The following is a 13,585-nucleotide window of genomic DNA, read 5'->3' as shown; positions in this document are numbered from 1 at the left end:
TGGTCATGGAAGCCTTCTTTGTTGATGATTGTTTCTGTAGTGTGAGAGAAGAGAAAAACATGGCAAGTTTGTCTTTTCCACACATGTCATGGACAAGGGAACTAGTGTATACTCTGTTTTAACTGCCCTTCATATTTTGGTTCAGAAATCATGCTGTTTGACACTGGTAAGTCATCACATCTGATAACAATACCATTTTTAGTCTCATATGGTTTCTCTTAGATGACTTGTACACTGCAGTTCACTTGTAGATATCAAATTTTGATAAATGTTTTCTTTGCATTTAATAAATGCAAAGTAAGGAAAGTAAGAGTTCTTACTGCACTAATCACATACCAGTAGGTATAATTTATATTAATTCTAAGAAGATCTCAGGTATGCTCCGAAAGGAATGCTTTGGAACAAAGCATCATTCCTATACTTTAAAGAACAATGGTCTAAAACATGCACACAAGGGTGCATAATTGTTTTTATGAAGGTAGAGTCTTGCTATGTTTCCCAAACTGGTCTCAAACATATGGGTTTCTCAAGTGATCCTCCTGCCTCAGTCTCCCAAGTAGTTGAGATTGCAGGCATGCATCACTGTGCCTTATGTTTTTAATATTCTATATGTTTATTATTGATTTACAATTCATTTCATCTTTTCCTTTAATAGATTCTGGGAGTTCTGATGAATCTGCAGTCCGGTAGGATTTTACAGATTTAAAAAATTAAATTAAGGAAATACGGTTGGAAGAAACTAGTATCCGTTGAGTGTTGTATTCTGGGTTAACCACATTATGTGCTATGCATTTATCTCATAAATCCATCACAACATCTCTATTCTTATAACCTACTGTTTATTTAATAGGCAACTGTGGTTTAGAGAGCTTGATTAATTGGCTAATGATCCCATAGTTAACAAAGTAGCTGACTCACAGTTAAACCATCAGCCTGCCTAGCTTCCAAATCTTTCTTTTGTTCCTCAGTATAGATGGATAAAGATCTGTGCAGCAATTGGATCAAAATATATGTTAGAATCAGATTAACGAATACAGTCAAATCTAGTTACATGTTAACTCTCATTTAAGGTTATTGTTAGAAATGAGGTTGGTCTAAGAGATTGTCCTAATAAATTTGACAGTTTCAGTTGTAACCAATATCTTATCTTTACCATCAAAGGCTTTAGGGCATTGTAAAGGTTTGGCCATAGGATTGTAGATCTTACAAAAGCAAGATTAGAGAAGTCTTAGAGAGAAATTATTTGACTTCCTAGTTTGGAAGTTTCGTTTTCCAAAGTTTGGTTTTCCTAGTTTGTTTTTCCCTTTAGGCTGGTATTTCTGCCTACTTCCACAGTACTTTTTTTCCAGTCTTTTTTTCTTTTTCCATGACATTTCCATAACCTTCTCTTGAGGTTTTAAAGTGATCTTCTCTGCTTTTGGTGTTTCTTTTGTTCTATTAGTTTTTCAAATTATGCTGGCTATGTATCCCCAGTTTTCCTATAGACAATCAAAAGCATGCAGAATTTCAGAATTTTAAGGAATCATAGGACTAATTAAAATAACCTCTAGTACTTCAACGTGTGTTAAACATTCTGGTCAAGTGTTTCTCTAGAGAACCTGAGACTCGAATAGATTAGGATAGTTTTCTTTTTGGACATAGGAAGTGGCAGAAATGAGATTTAAACTCGTTTTAAAGCCCAGTACTCACCCTTCTTTTTTTATTTTATGTGTGTTTTGTTGTTGACAGAGTCTTGCTCTCTCACCCAGGTGTGAGTGCAGTGGCACAGTCTCAGCTCACTGTAACCTCTGCTGCCTGGGTTTTAGCACCTCTCCTGCCTCAGCCTCCAAAATAGCTGGGATTACAGTTGTGCCATGGTGGCTCACACCTGTAATCCCAGCACTTTGAGAGGCTGAGGCAGGCAGATTATGGGGTCAAGAGATCCAGATCATCCTGGCCAAAATGTTGAAAATCAGTCTACTAAAAATAAAAAACAAATTAGCTGGGCGTGGTGGTGGGCGCCTGTAGTCCCAGCCTCTGGGGAGGCTGAGGCAGGAGAATTTCTTGAATACACGAGGCGGAGGTTACAGTGAGCTGACATCGTGCCATTGCCCTCTAGCCTAGTGAGACTCTGTCTCATGATGATGATGATGATGATGACGACGAGGACGATACAAAGGGGAGTGAGTCTGGTGTACCCAGTGGATAGAATGAGAATGAAATTAACTGGTAAACTCAATAGAAGTGGCTAAGAATGGAACAAGCAGGGGAAGGCCAGGTTTGAAGAGAAACAACACTGGATTGGATAGGAATATGGATTCTTCAGTAAGAGATCAGAATATTGGAGTTTATGACAAGTTTAATAAATTAGAATAATACAAGATGTTGGGAATTTACAAAGGCACATTAAAGTAGAGGGTTCAAGGGAACTTTAAACAGGTTGCTTTTTTTTTTTATCAATAACTGACAAACTTTACTGAAAATTGCTAAAGCATTTTGAGATGTGGGGAAGAGTTTCTACAGCAGATAGAAATGTGGTATCATGTGCTTCCATTCTGACTTACAGAGGGGTGGCTTACAGCTTCTTGAGTACTAAGGGCTGGAGATTGCTGAACTACATATATCTGTAGCCCAGGGCAGGTGCCTCCTCACTTCTGCTGCTTTTCATAATTCACTGATGGCCTGCCAATGTTCATTTAGGCTGGGTCAGGGGCATGATTGGCCAGTCATGAAGTTCAGTTGGGTAATTGGAGGTGTATCTATGCTGGGGCAGTTGATGGAGACTCCGGTTAGTTGTTATTCAGGAGCAGGGATGTAGAGAGCTACTCCTGGTCATCTGAGGCCACGAAGATTTGAAGATTGGAGTCTGCCATGGAGCCCTGCACAAGTGGAATCTGGAAGCCCATAGGAAGAAATATATTTAGATAGTACTTAGGGAAATAGCGGTACAACTACCAGGACTCTGTTTTTCCAGGACTCTGTTTTTCCAGCACGCTCTCTCCTTGGATATCTGAATGCCTATGAAGGCTTTTTTTTGAGGGTGAGTCTCCATCACCCAGGCTGGAGTGCAGTGGCATGATCTCAGCTCACCACAACCTCTGCCCCCAGGGTTCAAGCGATTTTCCTGCCTTAGACTCCCTAGTAGCTGAAATTACAGGTGTTTGCCACCACGCTTGGCTAATGTTTGCTTTTTTAGTAGAGATGGAGTTTGACCATGTTGGCCAGAATGGTCTCAATCTCTTGACCTCGTGATATGCCCGCCTTAGCCTCCCAAAGTCCTGGGATTACAGGCATGAGCCACTGCCCTTGGCTACCAATATGTATTTTTAAAATGTATTCTTATTTTTGGTGGAGATTGCAAAGTAGAGTTAGGTACTTTGAAGCTAGTTCCTGACTGGAAATATGCACATGCTAATAATTTTGTCTGTGAATATGTTTCCTTTGGGCTGCCATGCTTGGATAAGCAAGCCAATGGACATATGAAGATAACAGATGAGCCTGATCTAGAAAGTTTAGATGACATTCTTTACTGGAATGCTTTGGTTTTCAGTACATGCTTCTCTTATTTTTTAAGCCAAATTAGTTTTAAAATACTAAATTGAAATTTTGAGGAGACACAGTCTTGCTCTGTTGCCTAGGCTGGAGTGCAGTGGCATGATCTTGGCTCGCTACATTTTCCACCTCCCAAGCTCAAGTAATCCTCCCACATCAGCCTCCTAAGTAGCTGGGACTACAGGCACATACCACAATGCCTAACTCATTTTTTTTTTTTTTTTTTTGTAGAAATAGGTTCTCATTATGTTGCCCAAGCTCATCTTGAACTCCAGTCTCAAGCAATCCACCTACCTTGGTTTTGCAAAGGGCTGGGATTCTAAGAGTGAGCCACCAAGCTTGGGTAAACTGAGATTTATTTAAATAAATTGATTAGTGCTGGGTGTGGTGGTGCACATTGGTTATCTCAACACTTTGGGAGGCAGAAGCAAAAGGATTACTTATGACCAGGAGTTTGGGCCGGGCGAGGTGACTCACGCCTGTAATCACAGCATTTTGGGAGGCTGAGGTGGGTGGATCATTAGGTCAAGAGATCGAGACCATCCTGGCCAACATGGTGAAACCCTGTCTCTACCAAAATACAAAAAAAAAATCAGATGGGTGTGGTGGCGTACATTTGTAGTCCCAGTTACGCAGGAGGCTGACACTGGAGAATTGTTGAACCCGGGAGGGAGAGGTTGCAGTTAGCTGAGATCATGCCACTGCATTCCAGCCTGGTGACAGAGTGAGACTCTGCCCCCCCCAAAATAAAAATAAATACAAAAACAAAACCAGGAGTTTGAGACCAGCCTGGGCAATATAGTGAGACCTCATCTCTACAAAAATAATAAAGTAGCCTAGCATGATGGTATGCAGCTGAAGTTCCAGCTGCTCAGGAAGACTGCTTGAGGTGAGTAGGTTGAGATTGCGGTGAGCCATAATCATGCCACTACATTCCAGCCCTTGGTGACAGAGTGAGACCCTGTTTCAAAAAAAGAAAGAAAATTGATAAGAAAGTATTTATGCAACTCATTATAATTTTTTAAACAGAAACTCATGCTTGATATTGCCTCAACAGTGTGTCCCCAAGAAAGTGTCAGAACTTTTACCTAGACCTTCCAATGGAAAAAAACAAAACAAAACACAGTATAGTCAATGTAAAAGGAGAAGGTAAGAATGCTATTTTATTTAAAAAGGCATTTGATTGAATTTTTTTTTTTAAATATGACCTAATATATTCAAATATCTAAAGAAAGTTTTATATTAAATGTATAATAAGTAAAAGAGAAGTAAAATGGTGATAAGTTGTGTATCTAATCAGGGGTCAGCAGTTGAGTCCATTAGAGTACCACTAAAGGAGCTGAATTATTAATTCCCATTTTAAGATACTCTAAGATCTGAGGCAAGTCAGGAAAGAGGGAACAGGAAATGAGAAAGAATGAGGAGGGCAGAGTGTACATGGAATAAATGAAGAAATAGTATGTGGGTATATGTAAAGGAGGGTAGTAAAGTCAAATTGATTTGTAGAAGAGGGAAGAGCAGGGTGATAGAAATAAGAAAGAAGGTTAACATCAGCTTCCAGCACCAAAATATGTCAGAGAATTAGAGTAACATCTTCCTGCTCTTGGTGTCATTCTCACTATTGGAGAGGCATTAAGGATTAAGGTACCTCACCACACAGACCTATGTTTTATCTACCATAGATGAATATCACCATAAATGGTCAGCCATGTATGGCCATAATTTGTTTTACAGAAAATGTTATAACTTCACTGGATAGTATCATATAGGCCAAATTAACATAACTGTATAGTGTCATGTGATTTATGGAGAGGAAGTTAGAGAAGGTATAGCCTAATTAAAAGTTTATTAGAAACATTATGGCTTATAATGCAGAATTAAATTCAGGGACTTAATAGGGAAGAAATTGAGGCTAAGTTCCAGATGGGCAATTAAGGTAAATGTGCAAACACATTAGTGTGGAACAGGGCATCCAAAATTTCATGAATTAGTTGAAGAACTTCTGGAAAATGGACATTGTCATTCAGCACATGTGGAATTCTGCCTCAGGAGTATTCAGGTGGTGTTGGTGCTGTTCCTTGGACACAGCTCTGAATAACAAAGAAATAGCCTTCTTTTAGAGAAATCTGAAAAAGAACCATTGGATAGTAATTAAAAAAAAATAACAGAATCAAGTGACATCATTAATCTTCTTTCATTTCTGATGTAGGATTCTAGCCACAGAGGAAGCAGAATGAGATGAAAACAGAAATTATTGGTGTATAGTACTGCCGAATACAGATGAAAAAAGTGGTGGCAATTATCCATAAAAAGCAGTTAGGAAGAGAAGCATCAGGATGACAGATCTAAAGATTACTTTTGCAAAGGAAGAGGGCTTGTGAAAGGGCAGGGAGGGGGAAGAAAAAAAGTTTGTTGGGGGACTTTGGAGTTAAAACCAAGGAAGCTTGAGACACCTGACTTCCAGTTCCTTGGGCATATGCCCCCGTCTAGCAAAAGAGGTTATTGCTGTGGACAGTAATGGAGGCAGGAGGGAGTGCTAGAATTGGGGTAAACCACAGCAGCTAATTTCTCTTCATAACTGTCAGGCCTCAGAGCAAGAAGTTTGACATGAGTGAATAAGATATGATTAAGGTGCATTTTGGCTACTTTTTTTGGGGGTCAGCCAGTTCTTTGATATGATAGCTGTTTTATAAAAGTCATTCACAGAGTAAGATGACATGCCAAAGTTAGCTAATTTTAGAAGCAGTCGGATTATAAAATTTATTGTGACTACCAAAATTGTCATTTTCTAAGAATACTGCACTGATTATGAAATATAAAAGCTTATTCTTTTCTATCAAGACTGTAGCAATTCCATGTTTTCTCTCTTGATATGAACCACATAGATCTGTGGCCCAGGGCAGGTGTCTCCTCATCTCTGCCTCTTTTTCCAGTTCACTGATGTCCTTCCCATATCCATGTAGGCTGGGTCAGGGGCATCATTGGCTGTCAAATCAGTCATGAAGTTCAGCTGGGGAGTTGGAGGTGTGTCTGTGCTGGTAGATAGTAGAGACTCCAGTTAGGTTGTTATTCAGGAGCAGGGATATAGAGCGCTCCCACTCCTGGTCATTTGAGGCCATCCTTTCAGTGCTGTCAAAGACTGAAGATTTGAAGATTGGAAACTGCCATGGAGCCCTGCATAAGTGGAATCTGGAAGTGGGAACCCACAGGAAGAAAGATATTTAGATAGTACTCAGGAAAACAGAGGTACAACTGCCAGGACTCTGTTTTTCCAGCCATCTCTCTCCATGGATATCTGAATGTCTATGAAGGTTTTTAAGGGCTTACTAGTTTATGTAGACCTGAATAAGGTAGGACCTATAGAGTGAAAATAATTAATTTTTATAATTGTTAATGTTTTAATCTTCCTGGGAAGAGTATCCTCAGTAAGAAAATACACCTTATAAGACTTTTGTACATTTAGCTCTCACACATTTCAAATATAGCAGGGGATTCTCTACACTCTTTTGGGACAAAGGAAAGCATTGGGACCTTAAGTAGTTTTCATGCTGAGGAATCAAGACTGCCATCTTGAAGTGACACAGATTAGTCTTTTAACCAGAAATAGACAATGGACAAGAGACAGTGCATCTTCCTATCTTGTTTTAGGTCATAAGGTTCCTTCCAGTTTAGGTGACAAAAGTTATGTCATCCATTAACTGAATTTCATGTTCTGCTTCAGGATAATTTCTGAGGATAAATTATTGTCAACCTCTGCCAGTATGTTGGCTGTCACTATTTGTTATGGAGCTCAAGGTAAGTTTTGATTGAATATTTTATAGATTTAGACAGCTGGAGGCAGAAATAGGTAACCAAAATCTATTTTTAGAACAGAGGCCATATTTTAATTGTATCAGGAAATGTTATTTAATATACAGATGGCTGACCTTGTCCCAGATTGTGTTTTTGTTTTTTGGAGGGGGAAGCTGAATATGAACTGGCAGTTAAAAAATTTGTAAGAAAAAAAATCAACTTCCTAATTTTTATTGTATATTTTTGCTCTAAAGCATTTTCCACGAACTGTGTGTGGATTCATGCCCTAAACCAGATGATGAAGACTTGACTTACTACCAAGGTAAAGTGGTCTCTTGTATAATTTTCTCACTCAGTCAACTTTTGCATAGTATTTACTTGTAAAATTTAGCAATAGCTTAACTATTATTGTTTTATGATGGTTATGGAAAGTTGGTCAGAGAACACCATAGACTTATGGCTAGTTGATTAAAAAAATTTATTTAACGTTGGTAACTAACAAAAGATTGAGAAGTACTGTGACAGGGTCGGGGCTGAACAAAAATGAACTGAAACATACATAGCAACAGAAAAATCACATTAGGAAATGCTTTCTGCAATAGAGAAAATATGAAATTTGGTTAAGGTTTAATTAGATAAATATTAATACTTTGACTTTCAAATCATACTAGTGTAGCATCTGTATTTTTGCCAGTATAAATCTTCAGTGGATCAAATTACTTGTGGTAATCATGGAATCTCCCTCGCAGCTTTTAGTTGAAAAACTACAACAAATAGCACATAGCTGTTTTTCTTGGACATTTATTATTTGGTTATTATATACTTGGTAGGAAAGAATGTTCCTCTACTTATATTATTGGTTCTGTAGTGAGACTAAAATATTAAAAATTGTAGAAAAAATAGCTGGGTGTGGTGATATACACCTATAGTTCCAGCTACTTGGGAGGTTGAGCTGGCATGAGACCAGGATTTTGAGAACAACCTGGGCAGCATAACAAAGCTGCATCTCATTTATTCATTATTAAATTTTTTTTTTTTTTTTTGAGATGCAGTTTCTCTCGTTACCCAGGCTGGAATGCAATGGCGCGATCTCGGCTCACCGCAACCTCTACCTCCTGGGTTCAGGCAATTCTTCTGCCTCAGCCTCCTGAGTAGCTAGGATTACAGGCTCACGCCACCACACCCAGTTAATTTTTGTATTTTTAGTAGAGATGAGGTTTCACCATGTTGACCAGGATGGTCTTGATCTCATGACCTCCTGATCCACCCACCTCAGCCTCCCAAAGTGCTGGGATTACAGGTGTGAGCCACCATGCCCGGCCATTATTAAAAATTATACTAAATTCTGGGGTACATATGCAGAACGTGCAGGTTTGTTACACAAGTATATATTTGCTGTGGTGGTTTGCTGCATCCATCCACCTGTCATCTGCATTAGGTATTTCTCCTGTTATCCCTCCCCAATCCCTCCACCCCCTGCTTTCCCTCCCTTATCCTCCACTCCTCCTGACAGGCCTTGGTGTGTGACATTCCCCTCCCTGTGTCCCTGTGTTATTGTTCAACACCCACTTATGAGTGAGAACATGGAGTATTTAGTTTTCTGTTCTTGTGTCAGTTTTCTGAGAATGATGGTTTCCAGTTTCATCCATGTCCCTACAAAGGACATGAACTCATCCTCTCTTATGGCTGCATAGTATTCGATGGTGTATATGTGGCCTATTTTCTTTATTCAGTCTATCATTGATGGGCATTTAGATTGGTTCCAAGTCTTTGCTATTGTAAACAGTGTCACAATAATCATATGTATGCATGTGTCTTTATAACAGAATGATTTATAATCCTTTGGGTATATACTCAGTAATGGGATAGCTGGGTCAAATGGTATTTCTAGTTCTATATCTTGAGGAATTGCCACACTGTCTTCCATAGTAGTTGAACTCATTTACACTCCTGCCAACAGTGTAAATATGTTCCTATTTCTCCACATCCTCTCCAGCATCTGTCTCCTGATTTTTTAATGATTGCCATTCTAACTAGTGTAAGATGGTATCTCAATGTGATTTTGATTTGCATTTCTCTAATGACCAGTGATGATAAGCTTTTTTTCATGTTTGTTGCATGCATAAATGTCTTCTTTTGAGAAGTGTCTGTTCATATCCTTTGCCCACTTTTTGATAGGGTTTTTTCTTGTAAATTTGTTTAATTTCTTTCTAGATTCTGGGTATTAGCTATTTGTCAGATGGGTAGATTGCAAATTTTTTTTCCCATTCTGTTTGTTGCTGGTTTACTCTAATGATTGTTTCTTTTGCTGTGCAGAAGCTCTGAAGTTTAATTAGATCCCATTTGTCTATTTTGGCTTTTGTTACCATTGCTTTTGGTGTTTGTTTTAGTCATGAAGTTCTTGCCTATGCCTATGTCCTGAATGGTATTGCCTAGGTTTTCCTCTAGGGTTTTTATGGTGTTAGGTCTTATGTTTAAATCTTTAATCCATCTGGAGTTAATTTGTGTACAAGGTGTAAGGAGGGATGTAGTTTCAGCTTTCTGCAGATGGCTAGCCAGTTTTCCCAACACCATTTACTAAATAGGGAATCTTTTCCCCATTGCTTGTTTTTGTCATGTTTGTCAAAGATGAGATGGTTGTAGATGTGTGGTGTTACTTCTGAGGTCTCTCTTTTATTCCATTGGTCTATATCTCTGTTTTGCTATCAGTACCATACTGTTTTGATTACTGTAGCTTTGTAGTATAGTTTGAAGTCACGTAGCGTGATGCCTCTAGTTTTGTTGTTATGAATGAAGGCAGCCACACAGCTGAGGATGTCTGAATGTCAGTAGACATTTGCACATATTACAAGGTTATTACAGTTCATTCTGTTGGATCATAAAGGAAAAATGGCTTTTTGCGTGCATACAAAAGATTTAGGGAAAAAAAGATGATTTAGGAGGAAAATATCAAGATGGCTCTAATTCACTCTATTTTTTATCATTCATTCTGTTTGCTTTTTTGAGATGGAGTCTCACTCTGTCCCTCATGTTGGAGTGCAGTACTGTGTTCTTAGCACACTGCAACCTCTGCCTCCTGAGTTTGAGAAATTTTCCTGCCTCAGCCTCCCAAGTCTCGGACTACAGGTACATGCCACCACACCTGGCTAAGGTTTTGTATTTTAGTAGAGATGGGGTTTCACCATGTTGTACAGGCTGGTCTCAAACTCCTGAGCTCAGGCAGTCTGTCCCCCTTGACCTCCCAAAATGCTGAGATTACAGGCATTAGCCACCATGATCAGCTACATTCCTGTATTTATTTGGTGACAGGGTCTCGCTGTGTCACCCAGGATGGAGTACAGTGGCATGATCACGGCTCCCTGCAGCCTCCAGCTCCTGGCCTAGAGTGATCCTCCGACCTCAGCCTCCTGAGTAGCTGGGACTTCAGGTGTGAGCCATTATGACTGGCTAATTCTTTTTTATTTTTGTAGAGACAGAGTCACCCTATGTTGCCCAAGCTGATCTGAGCTCCTGGGCTCAAGCAATCCTCCTACCTTGGCCTCACAAAGTGTTAGGATTATAGGCATGAGCCACCATGCCCCGCCAACTTTTTAAAATTTTACATTAAAAAAGGCTAATATGGGCCCGGACCAGTAGCTCATGCCTATAATCCTAGCACTTCAGGAGGCCAATGTGGGAGGACTTCGTGAGCTCAGGAGTTCGAGACCAGCCTGGGCAACATTGGGTGACTATCTCCACAAAAAGTAAAAATAAAAAATATTACCCAGTCATCATGACTCACACCTGTAGTCCCAGCTACTCAGGAGGCTGAGGTGGGAGGAATGCTCGAGGCCAGGAGGTGGAGGCTGTAGGGAGCCATGATTGATTGATTGTGTCATTGCACTCCAGCCTGGGCAACAGAGCCAGACCCCAAAAAAAAAAACCAGGTTGCAGATTGAGGGGGGAAAAAAAAGGCTGACATGACAAAGCATTAGCAATTATCAAATCTGGGTGATAAGCTTATTTAGTTTTATTATATTAGTCTTTCTATGTGACTCTAGCCAGGCTGGAGTACAGTGGTGCAATCCCGGCTCACTGTAATTGCCGCCTCCTGGTTTTAAGCAATTCTCCTGCCTCAACCTCCCAAGTAGCTGGGATTACAGGCACCTACCACCACACTTGGCTAATTTTTGTATTTTTAGGGGAGACAGGGTTTCACCACATGGGCCAGGCTGGTCTCAAACTCCTGACCTCTGGTAATCCACCCACCTCAGCCTCTCAAAGTGCTAACATTACAGGTGTGAGCCACCACACTCGGCCAACTGAACACTTTTATAATAAAAAATTGTTAAACACTTTCATTTTTTGTTTTAAAATAATTTCAAACTTATAAAAAATTACTCAAATCATACTAAGTATTCACTCAACTCACCACTATTAATATGTTGCCAAGTTTACAGTAACATTCTGTCTCTATCCATTCACACATACAAACACACACATGCAAACATATCATCTTTTTCTAAACCATTCAGACAGTTAAAGGCCTAGAACAGTGGCTCACACCTGTAATCCCAGAACCTTGGGAGGCTGAGGTGGGTGGATCACCTGAGGTCAGAACTTTGAGACCAGCCTGGTCAACATGGTGAAAATCCATCTGTACTAAAAATGCAAAAATTAGCCAGGCATGGTGGTGCATGCCTATAATCCCAGCTACTCAGGAGGCTGAGACAGGAGAGTCACTTAGAGACAGGAGAACTGCTTAAACAGACAGGAGGCAGAGGATGCAGATCATGCCACTGCACTCCAGCCTGGACAACAGAACAAGACTCTGTCTCAAAAAAAAAAGGTAAGATGTAGGCTCTACATACCTTCAGCCCCAAAAAACTGGGGGTATTGCCTTACAATCCAGAACATGCTCTTATGTTACTGGAGCACAATTTTTCAAAACAAGAATGAATGTTATTAGCATGCATCTGGTGTCCTACAGTCATATACAAATTACATCAACTGTCCCAGTGACTCTCTTTGAAGAAATTATTTAAAACATCTAATCTTTTAAAAAGATGTTTGTAAAAAGTTCATAAAGAGAAGAATGAGACCGGGCATGGTGGCTCATTCCTATAATCCCAGAACTCTGGGAGGCTGAGGCGGAAGATTCACTTGAGCTCAGGAGTTGGAGACCAGCCTGGGCAACATGGTGAAACTCCATCTCTGCAAAAAATACAAAAATCTTTGGGGCATGGTGGAGCCTGCCTACAGTCCCAGCTACTTGGGAGGCTGAGGCAGGAGCACCACCTGAACCTGGTAGATAAAGACAGTAGTGAGTTATGATTGTGCCACTGCACTCCAGCCTCAGAGACAGAGTGAAAGCCTGTCTCCAAAAACCCAAAAAGATGATGCATATTAGGGTGAAAGAAATATTCTTCCAATAATTCCCAATAAGATGTTGACAATGGGCAGAAAAACATGTACAAAAAGAAAACCACAAGGTGGCTGGGCATGGTGGCTCACACCTGTAATCCCAGCACTTTGGGAGGCCGATGTGGGTGGATCACCTGAGGTCAGGAGTTCAAGACCAGCCTGGCTAACATGGCAAAACCCCATCTCTACTACAAATACAAAAATTGGCCAGGCATAATGGTGCATGCCTGTAATCCTAGCTACCTGGGAGACTGAAGCAGGAGAACCGCTTGAACCCAGGAGGCAGAGGTTGTAGTGAGCTGAGATCATGCCACTGCACTCCAGCCTGGAAGACAGAGTAAGACTCCATCTCAAAAAGAAGAGAAGACCAGAAGGAGGCTTACTAAAATGGTGACAGTGGTTGCCTCTGGGGATTTCCTTACTACTGATCTGCACATGAGTTTTTTTAACCCATGTTTCCTATGGTGAGACAGTATTATTTTTTAAGGAGTGGGTGATGGGAGGGGAACAATGTCAATAACAACTATAGTTAATATTTAAAAAACCCCAATTTGTCAGGTTGAACATGATGTCTAGGCAAGAAAAAATAAACAAATACCCAAATCTGAAGCTAAAGCAAGAGCAGTCCAGTGTATGGCTTTCCCAGGCCAAGCCTTCTGCAGAGATTGAAGCTGCTCATGGCTCTTGTGTTTATCACATTCAAGGTGATAAACTTGCAGGACAGAGTTAGTGTCTCTGAGACCACATGGCTAGCACAGGCAGATTCAAGACAACTCTGCAGAAAAAGAAAAGGAGATAACTCAGACGGGGAGCTCAGTATGTTCATTCATTCATTCATTCCCAGCCACCTCCCTGAGGT

At 40.3% G+C, this 13,585-nt stretch overlaps 1 protein-coding gene across 5 annotated transcripts in view; it reads right to left on the bottom strand.

Moving 5' to 3' along the window:
• Positions 1–2,320: 2,320 nt before the first annotated feature.
• Positions 2,321–13,585, bottom strand: part of LOC105705426 (multidrug resistance-associated protein 1-like) — a 57,146-nt gene continuing 45,881 nt past the window's right edge. For 4 of the 5 annotated variants that reach the window (XR_010339631.1, XR_001104673.3, XR_010339630.1 and 1 more), the window contains one exon: positions 2,321–13,501. Coding sequence is in view for 1 of the 5 variants with exons in the window: in XM_064368787.1 (XP_064224857.1) it covers positions 6,525–6,720 (196 nt within the window). In the remaining 4 variants the exon portion in view is untranslated. The remainder of the gene's footprint in view (positions 13,502–13,585) is intronic. The other variant, XM_064368787.1, reaches the window with a different exon arrangement.

The sequence above is a fragment of the Aotus nancymaae genome, unplaced genomic scaffold, assembly GCF_030222135.1.
Source record: "Aotus nancymaae isolate 86718 unplaced genomic scaffold, 86718_ANA_hifiasm-v0.15.2.pri h1tg000079l, whole genome shotgun sequence".
NCBI classification, from domain to species: Eukaryota; Metazoa; Chordata; class Mammalia; order Primates; family Aotidae; genus Aotus; species Aotus nancymaae.
Note: the sequence above shows the minus strand (reverse complement) of the source record. Positions and strands in the feature narration are given on the sequence as shown.